General features: G+C 26.1%; 1 protein-coding gene across 3 annotated transcripts in view; it reads right to left on the minus strand.

Annotated features, from left to right (window-relative positions):
- The window catches only part of LOC107163412 (alkaline phosphatase-like), a 273,323-nt gene that overhangs the window by 100,767 nt on the left and 146,459 nt on the right, over positions 1 to 26,097 (minus strand). For all 3 annotated transcript variants that reach the window (XM_089220134.1, XM_089220135.1, XM_089220136.1), the window contains one exon: positions 11,958 to 12,132. In XM_089220134.1, the coding sequence (XP_089076260.1) occupies positions 11,958 to 12,132 (175 nt within the window). The remainder of the gene's footprint in view (positions 1 to 11,957; positions 12,133 to 26,097) is intronic.

Here is a 26,097-nt window from a genome sequence, read left to right on the forward strand (position 1 = left end):
TGAAAGTTCCTAGACATGCCAATGTGTAAACAATATTATATGTTTTGGAGATACAAACTGTAGTAAATACACTACCAATATTGAACATCAATGATAAGAAAGGATTTCAACTACATTTAGGTAGTTGCACACACGCACACATATTATTTTATACGTGCGCGTAATAAACACGGATACAAATGGTGTAGAAATAGTAGAATACTTAAGAGAATTACATCTCACAGCAATACAAATTGGAATGTATTTATAGAGGATTGTATATTAACCCAGTCGTTTAACGGTAATTGATGAGTACTTGAAATATATGTATGAGATAAGTGTTATATAACAACCAATACAATAAAAATAACTATATCAATAACTCTATGTATATCGCTCTTCGTATCTTTTAAACTATTTTATTCATAAAAATTATAACAATAATATAAATTAGTAAGCCATTAATCGTATAAGTCCACCAATTTTTCACATGTTCCAGTCATTACCGTTTTTTATCAAGCCGATATACATTATTATAGTTTTGAATTTTTCTAATTTCTTACATTTTGTTCGAATTTTCAGAGTGTTGCCGTTGGTTTTTCAATTTTCCAAAATTTTATAAAATTTGAAAATTATATTATATATTTTAGTTACTTTAATTATAATGTTTTTACATTATCACTGATACAATGTATAATTTAAAAAAAATACTTTACATGAAAAGTTCTCACGCATCATTGATATGTAAAATGTTGAATATTTTTTCATTATTTAAAATATGATAACTTTCTTCTGGTCCGTTAGTCCGAATCAAAGCTCAAATTTTATTTTTAGTTTGAAAGTGTTATAAAAGTATGTTTGAAAAATACTAAATGTAGTATATTATTCAATTGCATGTTTGAGTCGGTGTTGTACGATTGAGAATGTTTTACCTTTTTAGCAACATGATTGTCGGCAGATCAAAGAAACAATATTTTGTACCTTAAAATCAAACGATTGAGAACGACAACGATCGAACGACGTTGTCATTTATCTTAATTTTTAGTAATAATTTTTAGGCTGGGATTTTAATCCAAGGGCATATTTTTTTTGGTGTTTTGAAATGTTGCTGATTAAGACTGATTTTTTTTTGTATTTTTTTTGCATTTCTTGACAAAATTCACCTTAAATTTGTTTATAAAATTAACGAAAATGTTTGCGATTAACAAAAGACTTTCGGCATGTTTGCTTTTGATGTTGGATTTTTTTTTAATTTTTAATTTTAAACTGACAGGTAAAAATATAAATATGTTGTAAATAAATATTAATTTTTTAAATTTTAACCTTAAAAAATGCCTTAAGCTGACAAATAAGTGATAAATGTATTGATTTTATGATATGTGTGCTTATTTTTATTTATCAAATTTTATTCCACGTAAGTTTATTCTGTAACCAAAAACTCAAAGAAATATAGTAACTGATATCTATTATATATATTGTATATTTTATTTATATTTTATGTTTTTAATTAATGTGGCAACGTCGCATAAAAATTAGCAAGTAAAAACGTTCTCAATCGTGCTATAAAAAAAGGTATGGCCGATAAGGACCGTTCTCAATCGTGTTCTACCCGTTTGTGTTTCTAAATTTACAATTTTTTAAATCTTGCTTGCATCTGACCTGAAAATTGTTCTCTTCTAAATAATAGTTTAACGAAATCTAATTATTTCACAGAGTGGTAGAGTAAGTTTCTCCTGTAAGACATGTTTTAAAAACTCAACGGCCTTTAATATAATTCTGTTATTGAAAATGAATTGATAAATAATAGTATTATTATTATTTCGAATATTACATAGTTGTGGATTTTCCATACTAATATTATTTTATATTTTATCTGCGTTTTAATGATACTACTATGCTATATTATATTTTTGTTTGTTTGTTTAAAACGTTTCTAAGAATAGATTCATAACTTTAGTTTGGATTATTTCCATATCATAACCGACTATATACTTCGCACAAGTTAAGATCATGACCAAATATATAGAAAAAAACTGGTTTTAGACGTATAAATGGTCATGATCTTAGTGCGCGAAGTATATTTACTTTGTTCAACAGTTATTAACATGCTATTAATAATTTGTTTAACGAGAATTTCAATTAATAACTATAGAATCTATAATGTATATAAAGCAAAGTGTTGATATCCAATTTTGTATTAATAAAATTAATTTGCCCTTATGGGTTATTAAAAAGGTAATTTTTTTTTTGCGCTTATGGGATATTTATTTTTGCACTTTTGGGTCATATTTTGCTACAGCCCAAATTTTGGCGGAAACGGTACATGCCCCTCTTAATAACCGACCTCTCACCGATGTTTCCATGATATCCAAAGATATCTGTTGTAGGATCCCAATGTACTCCTAATGACCTAATACTTTCAACGCCGTGTCTCTATTTTGTGGTTCTATACTTCTATAGCTTAATCCTCGACCGGCACGCACCTCAGCACGGTATCGTATTTACTTGCCCACCTTTTTAATTCAAATTGACCTCGCTGTACTAAGTCAATAAGGTCTTTATGTACAGCCAACAGGTTAACTACGGTATTGGCACCAGTTATTATGTCATAAACATAAGTATTATTGGTTAACAGGCCCTTTTCTTCATGCTTAATGAATTATATAAAAATTATAATTAAAAAAACAAATAATTGCAGATAGGTACATATAATTTTTTTAAATATTGCAAATATTTAAAATTCAAATATGAAAAGTAGCTCACCGGAAATTACACAGGCTTCTCGGAGGATCAGTCTGTCATTGTAACAAAGGATATAAAAGAATATCATATAAACTATAAAATCTACAGCTATTATAGGCAATATTTACGATAAAATGTATTCTAGTAATAGATATAAAATATCTCATACATGTAAAAAAAATAAATATATTTTAAATAATATCCATAATCGTTTTTAAAATTTTGAATAAAAAATATTTAAAAAAATATTACTCTGCTGGCCAAAATTTTTTTTTAAGATTTAAAAACGCTCTGACAACGTAACGTAAGCATATTATTATAAATATTTTCGTTCTTGAAAAAACGTTTTGAATTTCATTTGCTTTACCTATTGTTATACTTGGATGTTAATTGGTTGGATCATTTGATATAAATTCATTAAACATGGTATCAAACATTATAAAACGTTTGGTGAATCATGGTGAAGATATTTTTTTACAGTTAAAAATATATCAAGTAATTTGTTTAAACTTTAAAACGAATAAAAAAAAATTGTCTGATTGTTTATTAATGTTTATTTTTGAATGTTTATTATATTTTATTAGATCAAAAGAAGTATAATAAACTCAAAGTCTGTATGTTGGTCTATTAACTGGTACATCGTAGTTTTTGTTCTATCGTCACTGGTAAGAATACACCTATAGATACTCGTAGTTAAGATAATCTGTATTTTTATGTTCGCCGTACCGTAGTGTACTATTGTAATTGAATTAAGGTTTATTAGTCATACATTTGGTAATAACTTCTATTATTGTAAATGTATTCCCATACTACGATTGATTCTTATGGTTAAAAATACATAGGTAAGTGTTACCTATAATTGGGCGTATATCGATTCCGCCGATTTTACATCGATTCCGCCGGCTATTGACTCCGCCGGCTACCGTTTATAATATCTGCATATCGATTCCGCCGGCTATTAATTCCGCCGGCTACCGTTTACAATATTTACACATCGATTCCGCCGGACACTGTTCATCCCCCCTTTGTATATGTATTTTAAAATTTATAGTCTATTTAGTATAATTATATTAATATATTATTATACAACTATAAATTAAAATATTAGTATTTAATTAATATGTACATTTGAATATATCATATTGTTAATTGTATATAGTATAAATTGTATAAAAATATTACAATTGTACCTATATAGTTCAAAATTAAAGTGTATAACTACTTTTGGTAATATTTGGAAACAGTTAATAAGTGAATTTATAAATTTTATAAATCTATAAATCTATTTTTGATATCGTGCAAAATTAATGTTTTTACAACCATCGGGTTTCTTATAATATTATGCGTGTTGAAAACATTTTATTTCAAACCGTACGTATTGCTATTCAATTTAGACATGTGACCAAATATTATCAAAATTATTTACATTTATACATTTTTATTTTATACCTTCAAAACGTATCAGTAACCTAACCTATCAGTAGCCGGCGGAATCAATATGTAGATTTTATAAACAGTAGCCGGCGGAATTAATAGCCGGCGGAATCAATATGTAGATTTTATAATCAGTAGCCGGCGGAATTAATAGCCGGCGGAATCAATATAAACCTTTTTCCTAAGCAGGTAGTTTCGGCGGAATCGATAATTCCCCCTATAATTAGTAGGAAAAATTAACACGTTAACATATACACTAGATACATACATTGTCTCTAAATCATTTCAAAAAATTTTTAAATGTTTTCATTAATTTTAGATGATGAAAGCTATTAGTGGTTTTGAAAAATTATGTTTATGTAAGGGTTATTACAGTTGTCCTGTTGTCGCTGATTTTGTGAAAGCATCGAACTTTGAAGAAGAAATTGAAGAATTCCGTAAGTATAATATTTAAATCATAATATAATATATACCTACGTTATTGAAAAAATTATTTATTTATTTTGATCCAAAAAATATAATTTTGTCTTCAAAAATAGTTCACACCGTAAAAAACGATTACTTTAATAATAACAATAATATTATGTCCACATATTAAACACAACCATACGTACAAATATCATAATAATATTAATTAGCATGATAAAATTACTTATGTTGTGTCGTTGTTCACGATTTTTAAACAATATGATTGTAGTGTTGATATATCTATGACGTACTTGATATCTATACTTTGTCTCAAAGTAGAATACTTACACCGGTTCTGTGTGCTCTATCCTCTTTCAACCAATCATTGCCTATACCATTATATAAGAGATGCTAGCCACGCCGGTTGGAGTTAGATCCTCACCCTATTTTGAGAAAGAGTATGCATAGTAAGTTAAGCTTTGGAAGTTTCAAACTATTATATAGTCTTATGAATTTATTGGGGTGGCTGGGTGGCTGGTGGGCCATACCCAAACCTGAAATCTGTACCAAACTTATCATAAATTGCTATTTTGATCGTTTAGATATAACCTACATGGCTACATAGTATTATTATCTTATTCTATGATATAAACCTTGTCATTTATGACTTTTCATATCCTGAAGCAATTTCTTAATAATAACTACCTAATTTAATATCTATAAAAATCAAATCGTTAAATTATTAGGTTATAGTTAATATTACTAGTAATGAGGTAAATGGTTTATCTTTTAAACTTGTATCTGTGATTTTATGATTTTTCCAGTTATAAATCTTTAATCCTACTATTACTTAACAAAAACATTTGTTTATATTTGTATAGGTACGCATATATGCCTTTTATAATATTATAGTGGACAATGTGATGAGTAAATTAAAGTATAATATTAAATCAATTTAATTTAATTTTTTTGAAGTACCATTGGTTTAGCCTACTCTGCCGCAATGGCTGTGCACGCTTGCGTTTCATATATAATATTATTATACTTCACCCTTTTAAACTATCGTCGATACTAAAATAATGGTGAACTGTTGTATATAGGTAATATTATTATGTTGCATAAAAAAGTTTTTATTTTTCTATAAATATAAAATTCTTATATTTGAACTAATACATAAGTACGAGTATAAAACGATTATAATATAGGTATTTTTATTTCAGAGCCAATCCATCATTTTATGTATAACATTGGAATTGAATAAAAACTAAAAATAAATCATCAGTTTTAAACTATTTATATTTGTTTTCGATAAAAGTATATAAACGAATCAATCATATTATAATATATTATTATTATTAGGTAATAAACTCGGTAATAAATGAAATGGAGAAGATAAAAATATTAAGGAAATATTAGAAGAAAATATGTTTTTTTATAAATTTGTTTGATTTTTACATCAAATATTTTTTGAATTTTTTAGTGAATAGGTATTTTTTTATATTATGTATTATATTATTCACTTGTTTCCAGTCTCGTGCTATATCGACGAGTATTGGAGATACGCGTACAGAACAACTTCAACGATTGGTGATGTATATTTGATAATTGCTGTTCTTAACCAAGTAAGAATATAAACATTTGAAATTTTTAATAATAATGACCTTTGTCATTGAAAATAAAGGGTATAATATTACAGATATAGGTAAAGGTGGTATAAGTATATTATTTGATAATTTTTAATCAAAATTTCAGAATTACCGTAAGCTAGTTTACCACTGGCTTATTATCAAAGGCATAGCTTTAATAGTTAAAGCTTGCAGTTATTTAATAAAAAATCCAATGTCAAGCCACAAAAAAACATCGGCGTTACAGTTGGTGGTCTTTGGTATGTAAATTATTTTTGAGAAATATTAATAAGTATAAATACCTTATATAATATGTATTACCTTAAAATTTTTGCGGGCACATAATATAAACCCTTGTTTAGGCAGCGGTGCAACCAGCTACCCTTCTCACTTGGGCCAATAAATTAACTAACCTGGGTTGCACTTAACATTTAATGAATCAATAGTCAATAGCTTTAACATTTTAAACAAAATTTAGCTACCCATAGTTGGTCCATTGAATTTAATCTCTATAAAAAAATCTTAGGTCCTTGAAAATATTCTGATTGCGTTTAGGTGTCTAATAAAATTAGAATAGATAAAATTACATTTTCAATATTATCCCTGTGGCTCAAACAGGTAAAAATGCACTACAGAAACGATTTTATCTTGTAGTTCTTTTAAAATATTTTGACGGCTCTTATTGATTATGAAAAATTGAAACAATACGGATACAATATGGTCAATATAAGTGATAATAACAGTGATTTAAGTACTAGAAATAAAACTTCAAACAGTCGTGTAATGTTTCTCGTTATCGTTTCCATAATGATTATGAATAATATTTAAATTAATTATACAAGACCTACATAAATATTAGTTTTTGGTGCTTTGACGTGGCTTCCTACACCAGCACTCGCGATGACCATGGAGCTGAGACGAACAATATTTGAATACCTCTGTTATAATTTATTTATTACTTACGTATGCCTAGCATTATTATCAAAAATATTACCATTCAATAAAAATAAATAATTTTAGTTTATCCATACATATTTTATATAATTTTTTATAAATAACTAAATAAGTGATATTTTTATGTTAATAAAATTGTAAATGTTTTTAGCACATGCTATATACAGTTGGTACTATGTGTATACGTGGAGCAATAAACATGTTGAACCTAGTGTATAAGTCTACGCGTGGAGCTCAAGAGAAAAAAAAAGTAAATTACATGGATATAAAACAAGAACATTTGGTTATATAAATCATTAGTATAATGAATACTTATTCAAACCTTATTATTATACAAATTAATGAATTCCATATGAAATAGAAAATAAATAAGTTGTATGTATTAGCAAGCTTGTAGGTACAAAGATCGAGTCAAATAATTTTAGGTATTCAGTATAAACCAACCTACTAATTATTTTTAAGACCAAATATTCTGATTTTATAAAAAAACAAGTATAGTTACTTTCAAAATACTCTTCTTATGGTAGTTTAAATCATATATGAATCTGTATTATACAATATATAACATGTTACAGGTACCTATCAGCCGATGAATTATAACATTGTACGGAAACATGTTTAAATATAATAGCTACCTGTTGCAGCTTTTTGAATACGAGGAAGTAGCATGATCATCATATTATTATTATTCCTACCTTAAACCACCAATTGTAATGTAACTGTTTTATTTTTTTTTGTTATTTGAAGTTAAATTCTTTATTAAGTAATTGGCTTTTATGATAGAATAGCTTTGATAGTTAATTCCAGTTACTACTAAACACAACTAACTTTTAAAACTATTCTATGATAAAAAAAAACCAGTTTCCTATAAAGAATAAACTTCGAATAACAAAAAAACAATTACATTACAATTTATTGGTGATTTAACGCATAGGAAATTTTAGCTATTAGTCTAATTATATGATGATGATCACGCCACCTTCAGATATTCAAGAGGCTAAAACTGGTAGACATTGTGTTTAAACGAGTTTTCCGTGAAAAACTAACTTGAGCATATATTCAAGAGGCTGCAACATATGGTATGATGTGATGATCACGGCACCACATAATTCACATTAAAAATGGAATGTTATTTCTCATAATTGTTTTTTTTTTGCAATTGCAATTACAATTATTAGAATAAATTAATTGGCAGTTAATACAAGTTGATATTATAAAAAATTAAAAAATCTTATTGTTCACATTAAAAATGAAATGTTTTCTTGTATAATCATCTTTATTTTTTTAAATGACAATTATAAAAAATAATCAATTGATATAAAAATCTTAAATTAAAAATAATATTTATTAATATGTGAAAAATCATTAAAACTATTTGGGATTGGGCCGTGGGGAGTTTGATAAATTAAAGCAGACCTCTATAGAAATTAGTTGGTAAACCATATTATTTACATTATATACATGAAGGCAATCTTACCGAACTCGAGACGTTTTTCGATACATCTCCATTCTCAGATGCAGTATTTTATTTAAGTCGATAAAAATGTAGGTACCTATCTATTGTAAAATGCATATTGTATACACTGGATGGTCATTTGATCAATAAAGATTTATCATCGTCTCAAAAATTATTTTCGTTTAAGAAAAAATTTGTTTTTACATAGTTAATTTAAAGTTACTACATTCTCCTTTAGTATAATACTATATGAGGCAGCCTATTATATAGTATTAGGTATTGAGAAAAATATCTCGATGAAAAGACTCCGGATAAAAAGTTTCTCGTTGCACTATAAACTAAACAGTTTTGTTAAAACGTAAGAAGAAGCACTTTTCAAATATTTTTATCATTAATATGTATTTTTATTTAAAATATTCAAAATATTATCATTATTATTTAAATTATTTTAAGTGAAATTGCAGGTGAAATTTAACTTAACTCATCAGGGGCGTGGATAATATTATGAAATTGAAATTTTTTGTTTTTTCACTAATTTTAGGTCAATAAGCTACTTATAATGAATAACTATTATAACCACATTATTATAACTGAGAAAAACATTTTGAAAAAATTTTCAGGCAACTACTTAAACTATTAAAAAATAATCTAGTTGAATCAATTTTCCTCTAAAAGTCTAAAAGGATAAAAATATCCCCATTAAAAAAGGACAAGTTTAAAAACCAGTAATATTGTAGCTAAGTCTAATCTTTCTTTAGTACAGTGTTTCAGTAACTTACTTCATTTCTACTTAAAAACTCTCATTTTTATTTCATTATACTTGACTGGATTCTGAATTAAACTAGTGCGTTTTCTGGTTTTCAAAATCTAGCACAGATGCTTAAATATGATCTTTCATTTTTATAATGAAAAATAAAACGACTTGGCCACAATATAGATATCCTTATCTTGATTGTGACATTATTTTTGGGGTTATACAATTTATATTTTGAGTTAATATTTGTTATTGAATTAGGAATTAAACGAATATGAGCTAAAATTAAAACAAATAGGTACATATACCTACATATTGAATGTAAAATGTAAAATAATATATTTGTCTGTCAATTATAAATAGTTCTGACTTATGTTCTTAGATATTGAGGCCTTAAGAATTAAGGTCTTGTGTTAAAACTAGATACAATGTAATGTACTCTGTAATTTATATCAACTACTTATAAAAAGTAATTAGCGTAAAATTTTGAAAATAGTTCAACTACCAACAATAAATTTAAAAAAAATGGAAAATTAGTAAATGTAGGAAAATGTTTATACGATCAACATTTTGCTGAAGTAAAAATATTTTTTTTTTACAATTGTTAAAAATTCACATTTATTACCAACATGAATTAATTTGCAATTTGAATTTCCAATAATATTATGTTTAACAGTATATTATTAAAATGGTTATTTAGTAATACAATTACTTAGTTTATAACATGAATAGGTAGGTATAATAACTTTAAAATATTGTAAAAATACTTGGTGTATTGACACAATTATATTAATAAATTAAAAAAAAAATGTATAATACTAAGGGGGCTTTATTTGATAAGAAATTAATATTAGAAATTATAAAATTTTTATAATTTTCAACTTTTAAAAAATGTTCACTGCAAAAAATTGTCATGAAAACTATTCAAGACAATACAACCAGAATAGTTTGTTTTAGGTCGATGTGTAAAACTAGCGTACATTTTTTGGATCCTAATAATATTAAATATATATTATTATATTAACATATTTTGAAGTAAAAAGGATTATTTTTTTTTAAATATTTTGATTAAATATAGATCTTGAACAACTTAAAAAACTTCCATGTTTTAGTGTCTCGTAAATCCATCATTTTTTAGAGAACGGTGGAGTTGTCATGTCCTCCGTTAAGCTTAAAAAAAGTTCTAAAAAACTGAAGAATAAAACATTAATAGCGTTGAAAAATTATACAGCGTATTACTTCATAATGAATTGATAATTTCTAAGCAATAAAAATGACTTACTCCAGAGTTCTTGAAGTAGATAATCAGAATACCATTATGGTGCATTTAGAGTTAATAATATTATGTTTAATTTTATTTTATTTATAAATTCAAATAGAATTGTTGTAATATTTCACAGTTGTATATTTCGTTATATTTAAAATTATCGTTTTAATTTTTAGTAAATTAATTATTGTTTTAATAGTATCATTAGTGATTATAACTTAAATAGTATTTAAATATGTTTAAGCCATGTTCGTGGTTTAATGATTAAAAAAAAAGGGTTATAATAATATTGTTTTTATATTACCTCTCCAATCCTTGAATTTACTTCCCAATTGAAACCGTGGTTAGCGTCTAAGGCGCAAAGTGAGGTGACCGATTTGTATTTTAAAATAATAAAACCTTTATCTTTGGTCTATTAATATTTCTTTTGTTTAATTTATTTCTAACGCTAATTAACATATACTTTTAACTAACTTATTAATTTATTTTGAATACATATACATATATATATATATTAAACTTTAACAATATTACGTCTTTCTGTATAGATGATCTGCGTAGTCTTTTACACTCGCTTATGATCGTCTATATCAAAAGAACGATGACGGAGCTCCTTATATCTAATGTTGTATGTGTGTGTGCGTGTGTATGTGTGTATGTATGTGTCCTATCTTATTCTTATTGACTAAAAATTATTATAATTATTTTATTTTATAAATTAAATTTCAAAAGATATGATGGCTTAAGCGTACATCATTACAGTAGTAACACATGAGCTATTGAAACAATATGAATTTCATAAAGTGAATATATTATCTTCAATAGACACTGTGTAAATTACTTAGCGGGTTATTGAAGCAAATTTTAATTAATTCAGTTTTAATATACTGAATAAACTTTGTTGGACAACAGTCAACAAGACGTAGTGATCAGTATAACGAAGAAAGTTATATTACGGGAAGATCCACCTAACATAACAGTTTATGCAATCTTAAGTTCTTGAACTAGGATTATAAGTAACTAAGTATGTGTAATATGTGTAATGGCACATCATTATTAGGTATATTATGTTGTTTTTATTATTTTTAATACAATATAACATTATATTAAGACATATTATAACATAAATAACATTATATTATATTTAAGAACACGAAATACACACAAAACTTATAGTTCTCTGGCAAATCTTAAAAGTCTACAAAATAATTGAATTTTTAATTTACCAATATTCACACTAGACTATAAAGGTTTGGTTAGGATAATAAATCTTTATTAGTTGATAAATTCAAAATCCAATATTTATTGGTTGTGTATTTATAAAAAAAAAACACGTACCCTGCTGTTGAGCCCAGTAAGCTAATGAGTCAACTCTAGACCCAAAACTGGAATAACAGTTTTCAAACTTTCCATTGCCGTCCAAGCCAACTGTTTCGAAATTGGCTTTTACACCACACAATAATGCAGTAGCACATGCTGACGATTCACCGATTTGAGCGTTTAAATTGTAAGTCTGGAAAAAAATTAAACATCGTAGTTACTATTATAAGTTAAAAAAAAAAAAATCCTGATAGGAATGATCTAGCGATGGGAGCAAGCATACTTCCCACTGACATTTGTGCAGGGAAGGTATTGTTATACGCCTTGTTGTCTAATTTAATACATATCACAAATAATGTAAATTTTTTTTTTAAACATAACACTTGGGTTTAGATTTGTATGTATTTTATGTAGATAACTAATTTATTTATTTATATTGTATAGATAGTATTGACATTTAGTTAGAACTGGGTAGTATTCCGAATAATTCTTAAACACTTTCTTTTTAAGTATTCAATACGGTATTTTAAATACTTTTTACTTTTGAAAAATGTTATTCTTTATCCTTCATAGAAATTGATTCGTACTTGTATATATGTATATTTCTATACAAAAAATGTTGTAGTGATATGTTATTTTGTTTTTTACTATTTTTAGTTGGATTATTTTCAGAGTATTAATTCTTTGTATTTTGTAATACGCCACAAAGTTTAAATTTGTATATTAATACCGATCAGATATTTGTATTAATAAATACAATTGTTATTAATTATTTTTGAATCTTTTTGTAGCATCAATACTGTATCATAATTTACAACAAATAATAATATTTTAAATTAATAACAATTAATTTTTTTAATTTTGTTGTTTAGTTAATTTTTACCAATCCTAAGTTTTTTATTTAAAATATTGGACAAAACCTTTAGGTTCCTTACCTATTGAATATGCACTTAACGCCACCGTACACAGCAATTTGATCAATTGTACATTTATGCATTATTTGTCTTGTAAACACAAGTTTTTAACAATATTTCAAGGAATTTTAGTGTTTATTTATGTATAATACCAGTGAGTTACTAAATATTTATTGCTTAATTTTGTATTCAGGCTAGTGAACAAAAGTATACACAATAATTTCTTACAATTTTATACAGTTCGTATGGAAATACTTTTTTTTTAAATAAATATACGCCGTTATAATATTATAAGATATACCTACATATATTATGCAGTCACAAAAATTAAAAAAAAATATAAATATTTTAAACAATAAACATAACATTATTTGAATTTGTGTTTTTTGGTATATTACATGATTCAATATTTTCTTGAAGCTTAAAGCGTATTAGGTTTTAAGGTTGATAACTTGTTTTGTATACCTATATACAACAATATACTGGTTTAAATGATCTCAGTATTTCTAATTTAATCCAAAAAGGGTATTTAAAAATTCCACCTCATCACATTATAATATTATTAATTCTCTAGCAAAAGTATTTACTTTGCTACTGCCAATTACAATAAAATTTATAATCAAATCGAATTTACGTCATACATTTACCTGGAATTAGTGGTTGCCTAATTATGAGATGATGAACAATGAAGTATGATATGTTTAAGGTTAATCTTAGATTTTAATTACATATCCCTATCCTATTAAGCATTTAAGCTTAAGTTCCTCCGAATAAAAATACTATGGACTATAATCGGATATCAACGTCAAAGTTATAAATACCTAACAAATAGTATAATTTAGTTCACAAAATAAAATTAGTATTTTTAAATCAAAAATTATGTATAATGCATATAATATATATATTTTTTTTTCTGATCTTATAAACTCGGAAACTATGGCCATTAATTACAATTTAAATTTGGTTACAGTATTTACGGTTTTAGAATTTTTTTTAGATAGTGAAATCATTAAAAGTAAAATATGGCTACATTGTATATAAAACTAATTTACATATTATGATTAGATTAGATTATAAAGACCTGTTGATTTCAAAAATTGTATCATCTTACTGTTCTCTTTGGTTTTCGTTTTCAGTGCAATGTCGAGGATTGTATTTAGTCCGATGATTTTTGTATATCTTGTTTATATTTGAGGCATTTGGTTATGATCTGTATCGCTGTTAATTAGACACCATAGCCTTCGCATGAATAATTTTTTTTTGCTATTGGATAACCATGGGTATGTCTCGTACATTTCTGATTCTCTATTGGTTTATTAACGATTTTTTTTTTCATTATATTTAATTATACTGTGAAGACTACATTAGATAATTTATTTTTCAAAATTTAGGAGCTAGGTGTTTTTTTTATCTTTGATGAAATACATACTTCAATACTTCTATTTTTCAGTAAGTACCTACTAAATATTCGGATATGATTGAATAAAGTTAATTGTATCCAAAACTTTAAAATTAAAATATTTAAAAATAACATTTTATGGGTGAAAACAATTAAACGACTGTCAAATTTTGATGTGAAATCTAAATTGATAAAGTCGATATTTTTTTATTTTAACAAAATAGGTTATAGACTAATTATTTATATTTTTAAAATAAATACTTAAATTTTAACAACTAATAACACTATTTTATAAAATATACATCGTTAAATTCTTATATTACTGTTCAGTTTTTAATGATAATACTACTGACATATTCAAGTTGTGTTTAAAAATATTTTCTGAAATTTAAAAATGTAAAATTTTTTAAAAATCCCTGTGAAATACTTGTAATGTCTATAATATGGTAATTTATACAATACAAATAAACACTAAGTAGGTATTAAAAGTAATATAATTTCTTTAATATAACTAGTATATCTACAACTACAACGATAATCCATTAAACTTATCAGAACAGCAATATTAAAAATACTGAAAAAATTACTAAATGCTTTATTTTCATTTTCAACTTAATTATCTTAAAACCTCATGACTACATCAATCTTACTTTTGAGCTTGCAGATAACCATTTAATTTATTACTTAGAACTAAATCTAATAGTTAGTTGGATAGTGTCTATATTGAACTTACAAAGTGATTTAAAGGAAATAGACAGATTTATTCTAAAATAGAATAGTTTGTTTTGACATAAATTTAATTCATATAGATCCAAACCAGTATTTAACCTTATAATTAACAGTTTATTAATCTGAGTATTCATGTAGTTTGTTTTAAAATTATTATGTGGTCGTTTATAAAGGGTCATCGAAACTTACATAAATATTAAAACTTATTATTTTTTAACAAATAACTTTCGATTAAGAAGTGTAATATAAGGTATATCATATATCATTGTTAAGCAACATACATGGCAAACCTTAGTTGACTAATAAATCTTTGAATACTAAGTTCATTTAAACTAAAAATGCTCTTGTATTTTTTTCATTTTTTTGTTTTTTCTCTTATTTCTTTGCTCTGTTCTTTATTATAAGTATAATTAATGTATGTTTATAGTTATTTGCTAATGACCTAGTAGTCGAAGCAGAAATTGTATAAATTCAAGACCAATAAAAAAAAAAAAAAAAACTAAAAATGGATTGTAATTTTATTCAACTAGGATGAATGAATGATTATATTATGTTATCTGAATGTGAATTAATTTAAAGTCTATAATGTTTAAGAATATTTACTTTTTAATATCACATTTTTAATTATTTATTATTTTTATACTATTTTTATTTGAATAACTGAATAATGTTTCATTGTTTTTAATTGAAATAAAAATTACATCTAACATTCACAATTTTACTTTTTTAATATAGGAAATTATGGTACGTTGTGATCTTAAATTTGAGACCAATAAAAATAGATAACTTGCTTTGCTTCAAGAACTTCAGATTTTGAATGGATATAGAATTAAAAAGCACCTGTTAAGATCTATTTTACAATATTATTAATGAGTTCCTTGCACGGAGAAAAGCTGCAGAGAAATAGAAACATAATGAAGACATAACATTTAGATACAATTTTCAATTTAAATGATTCCAAATGATAATACTTTTGGAGTACTCCCTCCTTTTATACTTTAGAACACGCTTACAGAGAATAGTAAGTAATTTAATATATTATAAAACATATTTTCGTCTTCACTCAAATTAAATACTTTCTTTTAGATTGGCAAATTCAAGAAATTAATTTTAAATTTTAAAAAATGAAAATAATATCTCAAAATCACATATTATTAATACAAATTAACTTTAAAAATTAATTTTTCATAAAAAAACACTTATACTGAAACATTATAAACAATTTTTGTACCTCAAAATTTACCAAACATACGTATTCAATACTAATTTAATAATATGTCATATAATATGAAACATTTTTGTAGAATCTGTTTATTATTTACTAGATTTTCAAATATATTATTTAAACCAACTATAACATATTACGACGTGTACTTAATAATACTAGTATTATGAACAAGGCATTGTCTTGGATATAGAAAAAGCTTAATAAGCCATATACTATTTGTTCGAATATTCATATGGATAGATTTTTATTACATGATTGTTACATTTTAAATGAGTTTGAGTAATTTGTTATCTAATTAGCATATTATGTTAAGTTTTAATAAATTAATGTAGGTATTTATAATCGTAAAATATCATCAGGAAATTTAATATCGAAGTCATCAAACCATAATATCTATAACTATAATCCGGTTAAATGCCAAAAAATAATCAATACCCAATGTTATAGTTAAAAATATAATTAAAAAAAAAAAAAAGACCCGGAATTAGTTTAATATAGGATGGATACATAGTAGTTACCTATCTAATATTATTATCATAATCTTAGAAAGGTTTATTACTATTATTGCTCACATTTATTGATATAAAATTAACGTTAATATCTTTGTACATAACCTATGCACACTGAACGATTAATAATTATGCAAACGTATGCAAAAACGAAAAAAAGTATGCATACCTATAATTCGTCATCCGATCAGAACCTACAACAAGTAAAACTACATAAATCTTATTGAATCTGCTACCAAAATGGTCGGGTGTCATGTGACTGGTAATTCAGGCTCCATCGTTTCAACCCAGTCGTTACGGCTCAGTGGTACAAGTGTGACGTCACAAATTAGTTTACCACCACTATTTTGGACACCATATGCCGAAATTTCTGGTCGGGTAGCTTGAACGGATCAAAGATGCGTGCCACTCGGGAAATTATACATTCGGTTAGACCCGAACCCACCCACCCTTATATGGATTTGTACATTCTCTTTGTGCGTAAAAATCTTTTGAACCACAGCAAAATTAGTGATTTTTTTACGGTGTACCAGTGTGGTAGGTAAACTTTGGCCCAAAGGTCTTAAGAGTGTTGCAAGTATATGAGTAATTAAAAAAGTATGATCAATATTATTATAATACTACAGTTTATTAAAGTTTGATTAACCTTAGTATTTGACATTTACTGTGCGTAAAATCATTTGAACCTCGACTACATGAATGTATTTTTTCTTGGTATACCAGAAAATTGGTAGCTCAATTTCGATCGACGCTACAGTTATTTTCCATTGATTCGTGTTGGTGTTTAGGATTTTAGTGCCAACAATAATATATTATGACGTTTGTTTCTTATATTGCGCTATATGTTATAACCGTTCGCGTTTTGGACAAAGTTATTGGTGCGTGAAAACGTCTATGTTTTTAAGTTCCCCTTCGCTTGACGAGTTTTCCGTGCAGTATAGATCCGATCACGGTAAGTCGTCGCCACCAACGTCATCGTATAATATCGAAATAGAATAAAAGTGAGTCTCGATAAAAAAAAAAAATAAGAAGAATATTATGTAATTAAATTATTTTCTACTTTTTATCTTTTTTTCACAAAATTGTGATCCTTTTTTCATCGACAAAAATGCTGGCCACTACTGATTCGCACAATATAGTTCCTATAGTCCTTTCAAATACATTTTACTCACGTATCACTGCACTCGGCTCGACGATTCAACGAGCGCTTTTGTGATATCGGCACCACAGCGGTGGTTATCAACCTGTTGTACAATTTGATCACAGACTGCCGGGCACGGGCGAATATTATTGTTTATAGCCGTGGGCGACCGACGTGAAAACACGGATTTATTGTTTCTTTTATACCTTCCCTTTCGCCACCGTCGTCCGGTATAAAACAATAGCTGTTCACCCACACACTCACATAAACATCATATACACAAACGTGTGTGTGTATAGTATAATATTTACAACGGAAGAATAATAATTTAGTGGCTGGTCATTGAAAAAATAAAATAAAGTAAAAACCTATATACAGTAACCACCCTGCAGCGGATGTGCGTTTTAATATACTGAAAGAGGAAATGAAACCTTGGCAAATGTCCTGTAAGAGATTAATCGGACAATACTCGGCGGTAGTGATGGTGGGTGGAGGAGAAACGAACACGGTGAGAGGATAATACGTGAGTCTCTTTTTCTTTTTTTACCGTCCGTTTTAATATTGTTGCTGTGGCGGCCGCAACTACCACCGCACCGTGTTTTGCAGTTCTCTAACCCAAACGGGATTTTTTTTTATTTATTTATTGTGAGTTCGGACCGTAATTAAGAGTAATTTTTCGTCCGCTTCCCGACACTTTTACATCCTATATCGGCGCTGCGCAGTAAAAATTAGTGGGCGTGTGCATAGTGATATTACAGCGTTGTAATAATGTCGGCCGAAGAAAAATAAATGATCAAAACATACGTAGAAAGCGGCCAACATTAACAAAGGCTTTCGTTGGATTCCCAAAGTAATGGAAAACGGAGTAAGCAGAAGGTCCAGATTATGTACATAATGATATGCAATACATTTAAATTGTATGCATATAATTAGAAATTACGTTATAAAAACATCATAGAAACATCATAATAATGATTTTTTGTAAATGTATTTTTTAAACCGTTAAAAGAAAACAACTATTTAAATTCACATATCGTAGATTTTTGATAGTTGGGTCAAAGGTTAGGTTATATACCTATGCCTATACCTATATCGTCTTGTATATTATTATAGTAAAATTATACTAATATTCTACAACAAATAAAACGCAGTGATATAATAATTTAGTTAGTATTTGAATTTGAAAAAAAAAATAGAAGGGAAAGGGTGCAAAAGTGCAAAAAAATATATGTTTTTAGATTATTTAAAAAGTATCCTAAGGATATACAAACTTCTGAACTTCAACTGAGAACTCTTCTTTTCTGCAGTAAATTGTTAAAAAGATCATTTTTCTGTAAATTTTAAGTTATCAGAATCAAAATTCATTCGTTAAAATTACCGAGTAGTTTATTCCTAAAAATAGGTCTGCGATAATGGGTTTGTGATATAAGAAGCTATGGAAATTTAGGTGATTGATATTAATCCATAAAAATTATAATAATTTGTTGAAATTTCATTTCCCTGCAAGTATAATAAATACTAGTTCTTATATTACAAATGTATTTTATATTTTTGTTAACAATATTTTAATAATTATGATCCCCTTTACCAACATTTTAATAACTAAGAAACTACTCATTAGAATATTGAATTATGAAGGTACTTCAGAATTTTCAAAAATATGATTCACCACCTATATCATTTAAAACTATAAAAGAGAGTATCTCATTTATTTTAATAAACACAAGTTTGTATTACCACACGACACAACACACATAGTACAAATTGACAGAGATATCAAGTTAATCTTTACTATTTCTAATTTCAATTAAATTATAATACTATTGCTTTTAATTTTATAATTTTTTAAGTAATATATTAATATATTATTATATTAACCAACTAAAATAATATTAATAGTTAGTGTTTGACTCCCGTCCGAGCAACACGCGTGTTTCATTATCGCACCCGTATTTTTATCTTCCGATGACAACATAGTACGGGACCCAACCGGAATCGAAATGTCCAAAATAGGACATTCTCGCTTAACTCATATCCATCTCATCCAAAAAGAACCAGCACTAATATGTGACACTTGCAACGTAACATTATCAATTGAACACATTGTCATCACCTGCTCCAAGAACATCGAAGCACACAAAATTCTCAAAAATCCTATTGTGACTACCAAGCTTTCAAGGAAAAGAACACAGCTGCAATCAGTACATTCTTCCTAAATATAAACTCAAACTATCCATTGTATAAAATAATCATGATAATTTAGTAAAATTCATACTAAAATGTAATGTATATAATATTCCTTTAGTCAACTTTTGATTAAAGTAGGCTAAAATTCTGTGTAATTGAAGCCTTAATAAAATAAAAAATAATTAAACTATTCCTTAATATAAATTTCGGTTTAAATTTTTATTTTTATTGATACAGTTATCTATTTACCTACTTGTTGTTTTTTATTTTATTAACATTGGCTATCTAATATGATTTTTTATTTAATTTTTTTTTATATCGTGTAGGTACATATTAATATAGGATAGTCTCTGAACATAAAATAATTAGAATAACTCTCAAGTCTTAACAATTGATTTTTATTAATAATCATTGCCCAAAAAAAAAAATAAGTAACGTTCCATAATTGTACAATATTTTTATTTTTTATTTTTATTAGTTGACCCGCAGAAACATAGGCCATTGGGTGTAGGGAGGGTACTGTAGGGTTTTAAGTTGGGTAGGTTTTTGGTACACGTGTGTGTGTAATTGTACAATATTATTAATTTTAGTTTCGTATTATTTTTCCTCAGAGTTTTCTCATTAGTGATCATTTATCAAACTTAAAACACATTGATTTTTTTATCTATGCTCATTGTTCAAGCTCATTTTGCTTTATGCTTTGTTGTCAATATTATCTATTTATATTATTATCAGTATCATATTTTTATTTATCTTATGCATTTTGGTACGTTTAAGTTTTAAATCTATTAATTGTTGTGTCATATTTGTAACGATTATTGAAACATAAATTATCAATATATATATATATATATATATATATATTATATATATATATATATATATATATATATATATATATATATATTAAAGGGTAGGTATTTTTGGGTCCTTACCCATTTACAAGTAATAAATACTAATACATTCACACACAATATCGCGCACCAAGCGTGTCGTTGTAAACGTATGCATAATATTATGTGTTATTTATTAATTAAGGCATTAGTTTATTATTTACTAAAATTAATAGGTTAAATTTCGAAAAGATGCAATTTCACGGTAAAGTTGTTTATATTATATTAATATATAGTAATAATTGAATCTATCCACACGTATTATATTTAGATGAAAACGATGTATTACCTAATTTTTAACTTAAATTTTTACCAATTGATACCTATTTTTTCCCCTATGTAGACCAGATTGGACTGGATAATGCTATCATAACGCTGCTGGTAAAAATATCATTTATAATGAAGTTTCATGCCACAAATATTCCGTGTTTACACCACGGAAATGTCCTTGGTATTGACAAAAACGTAGGCTATAGTTGTATACCGTATTATCATTATTATGGTATAGGTTCGTAAAAAAAATATTTTATTCTATCGTACAATTTATTCGACATTAACGTCATAAACATTCTTGATATTTATATAAAAACTAAAATTCAAAGTGCTCCATTATTATTGTATTACGTAACGCAATATGGGAAATGGGTATATTAGTACAAAATAAATAGTGATTGCCGTTTTTGTTCGTTTGATGGAGAAAGGCTTTTACATTTTTCACCTAACAGATCGAATTTCGGTTTGTTTCTGTTTGTTACTATTCCATTGATATAAAATTGTATAAAATAAACCACTACTATTATCAAAAAATAGTATAATATTATTAGTCAAACACAAATGTATGCTGTAAATATATTAAATATAACAAATTGGATTTTATATTATACAATTATAAATTTATTACAGCAAATCTGCACTAAGGATTTGTGTGTTGTAATAAAATAAAGTTCTATTATTTTGTCCAAAACTTAATATAGTTTAATTGACTGGCACAAATACATACTTATTTCCAAATTTCTCTAAAAACTAGTTTTATTTAACAATACAAAAATTAATTCTGAAAATAGATTTTGAATTTTTACTAACACAGGAATCAATAAAAACATTGAAATCCCTTGATTATAATTAATTATATTAAATTGTTGTTAATAAAATTCTGTTACCTTACAGTTAATCAGTAAATAATATGTTTTCTTTGAACTTTTTGATTGAAAGTTTAAATGAAACATTTTTAAATACCATAATGATTACGTTTAATTATTTTTGTGCATACATTTAGCATCACATTTTTTTTTTATTTAAACTTTGTGGATACAATCACATTTTAAAAATATTCCTTTTATATATTTTGTACTGCATTTAAATGTATTACATCTTTTGTTTGATTATAATTAAAAATACATAAAAAAAAAAAAAAAAAAAAATAGTGGGTGATTCGTTTAACATAAGGCACTCATTGTTATAAAAGTATTAATATTTTTAAATAGTATTTTTTCCACCTGGTTCCAATTCCAAAAAAATGTTTTTTAATAAAATTTTTTTTTATCTTTTTACGATTTTTAATTTTTTAATTTTTGAACTATAATACATACAGTTTTCATTTTATTGAACCTACGAATATTTAAATAAATATCGAATTTCAGATGATAGTTTATGAGTTATAAATATTTAAAGTTTAGATAAGTGGAGTAGTGGACCAACACTTTGAGAGGTAACTACACTCCACTCATCTTCACGCATCAAATGTTTAAATATTTTTTTTATTTTTTTTCTTTACTAAACAATTTATTTATAACCTATAAAATACAATGCCTTAAAACTATTACTAACCACATCCTCAGAGACACTTGACACCATTAAGCTTAAAATTCTTGATACATGACAAACAAAATGAACCGAGGTTCCTCTATCAAACAAATTATAAAACATTAAGTATTCCATAAAAAAATGGAATTTTCTCGTCAGTCTTAAAAGAAGAGACACACAAGAGGACACACTTAACTCACTCTTTCCTTATCACTAAGGAACCTGTGACCTGTCCCAGTATGCAACACATTAAATGTGAAATTATCTATCGACCATATTATATTATTATCATCACGAAATACACCGATGCTTGAACAATTTTTAAAAATGCAACTTCTCTCCGATTTGCTCTTAGCGAAGATAATACTGAAGCGATTTATAAATTTTTCAATTATATTCACCTAGCCCACAAATTGTAAATATATGTAAATTTCGTTTTGTTCATATTATTAAAATTGTAGGCTAATAATCTAAGATATTGAAGCCTTATCGTTATTTAAAAAAAAATAAATACAATTATGGGTAAATGGGTAAATTTAAATAATTTTAAAAACAAATCAACACGAAAATAATGTCTTTGCATATCCTAGCTTTATTAATATATATTTAGAACACTATAAAATGGATATTTTAATAAATATATTTTATGTATGATTATATTTTATTTGTATGTAACGACTAATAAATTATAGGTGCCTACATAGGTATAATATTATATGTATTATCTCTTTTAGGTAGGTTCCTGTTAACATTATAGCAACCAAAACATATTTTTCAATACAAATTTTGTTTTTCCAAAATTATCACTGAAGGTTTAAATTAAAAATCTTTTTTTTTTCATAATTATTTAATATAAACCGTTTCAAAAGTCATGTAACATTTTTAAAACAGGAACCTACCTAAAAGAGATAATACATATAATATTATAACTATATAGGCACCTATAATTTATTAGTCGCTACATACAAATAAAAGAACTATACGTAAAGTATATTTATTAAAATATCCATTTTATAGTGTTCTAAATATATATTAATAAAGCTAGGATATGCAAAGACATTATTTTCGTATTTCTAAATTTTTTTCGTAAGTATATAATGTGTTTTGGGTGATACTGATTATTTAAAGTAATAATTGTTTTGAATTTTTTTAAAAATAATACTTAAATACATTTTTTGAATTGTTTAAGGGCATTTTTGAGGTTTTTTGGGCATTAAAATCTCTCCCCTACTTATTACAAAATACATTAAGACATCCTGTAAGCGTACGAGGTAAGTGTAATATATAATTTTCTATTAAGTTTTAAGTCCTTAAACAGAATGTGTTTATATTAATTAATTTTTTATGACCCTCTATTATAGCAGGCGAATACAAATTCTAATATTTCCTATACATAATAATATACAAATTTCGTGATTTCTGATTTAGATTTATTAAGAAATATTACACAAATAATATTCCCATATCTAACATTCATACAATTTTAATACATATTGATAAACTTTCTAACAAAGAAATGATTGTTAGTCTAGCCGATTAAGAACTTACTTTTTTATAAATAATTGTATAATTCAAAAACCTATATAATTTATTTAGTACCTTCATCTTTCCCCAAAAGAACACAGCAATATGTTTTGTTTGAAATAATTTCCAGGTCAATAGAATATACATTAGGGTCAAATTTATAATTTATTTATACCTTTTTAGTGTTATATAATTGGTATATTTATATGTAGTATATTATACAATATATTAAAACGGTTCAAATATAATATGATATTAGTAATAATATTGGCAGATACCAAACAAAGAATAAAAGTCATTAAACCATAAAATAAACAATAAGTTTATTTATATAAACTTCAAATTAAGATACTCACAAAATTCTGGAATTCAATACAAAAATAATTGTTCTATAACAATTAAAACAGTATGGTTGTATATTTTTTTTAAATTTAATTAAATAGGTAGCTGTGATGTTTAACATGGGTAATTAGTTTTAAATCTGTAACAATACATTAACCATTAACTTATGAATATATCAAATATAATAGTCGTTTATGATACATACTTTGATAACCATAAATATATATATATATATAAAAAAAAATAATGACTTCCTATTTAAAAAAAGAATATGTGTGGTATATTACCATAAACCTATGAACATTTTCTATAATATAGATCCAATTTTATGAAATAGTTGACTTAAAATCAAGTTTAAATTATCAAAATATACGTTTGTTGATGAAATTCTTAGTATTGTGAATTCAACAGAAGCCACACTTGAGTACAAGTATAACTCATATAATATGTACGCTCTCTGATGCAAATAAAGTTGCTACGTAGACGGGAGAGTAAAAGTAGCGAACTACTGCAGACGTCTCTGAAGATGCCCATTCCATGTCTCCATTTGTTCTATTTAATAGCAGCAAATAGTCAAATTGAAAGATCATCAGCCTCAATTGGTACCGTTCATCTGACACGCTTATTTCCTCCTCTAGCAAACTCATCTAAAACCAACCACTAAAACTCAGTTTTGTCTGACATTGCTTGGATTTTTGATCCTTCAGGAATATTAACTACGATTCACATATCACACAGAATGATCAAATACTATGTTGTGACATAGTGACGATATCAATCAGAACTACAAATAAGTAATTAAAAAGTCTAAAATTTATATACAATAATGTTGAGTCCGTACAGCTAGACGTATTTTTTGAAAGCTCATCAGCAGGGTTGAGATTTTATAGAATTTTCGTATTTGTTATGAGATGCTTAAGAAATAGCAGAGTAAGCAAAAAATGTGTTCCATGACACAGATAAATCAAATTGAAAATTCTATTTTTTACCTGTTTTGAATCAAAATCGGTCATATTTTACGTAAACGTGTTTTTAGATTTTTGTCAATTGAATTATCAAATAAATTGTAAATTTATTGATTAATTAACTAGACCACCGATGCAACGCTTAACAATTACAGCGATGATATTATATAGGTATAATATAATATTACAATTTTCGTTTAGGTACTTGTTTTTCTGTATTATGTTATCTGCTGATAATGTTGGGTGTTTTTTGCCGATTTCTACTGTGATTATTAATCGCTGATGAACGAGCGTTGAATTCGTTGTATAGTCAATCGTAAGTGATTAAAAAATTATTAATTAATAAATTTCCTTTTTTTTTTGTTGAATATTTAAGAAGACTTCGGTGGGCTGGCCATGCCTGGAGGAGCCAAAATCCACTTTTACATGCAGTGATTGAACAAAACCCTGTAGGTAAAAGGCCTCTGGGAAGACCAAGAATGCGATGGGAAGATGTTGTAAAGAAGGACGTTGAGCAGTTGGGA

The sequence above is a fragment of the Diuraphis noxia genome, unplaced genomic scaffold, assembly GCF_037042655.1.
Source record: "Diuraphis noxia isolate RWA-SAM2 unplaced genomic scaffold, SU_Dnox_SAM2 contig0002, whole genome shotgun sequence".
NCBI lineage: Eukaryota > Metazoa > Arthropoda > Insecta > Hemiptera > Aphididae > Diuraphis > Diuraphis noxia.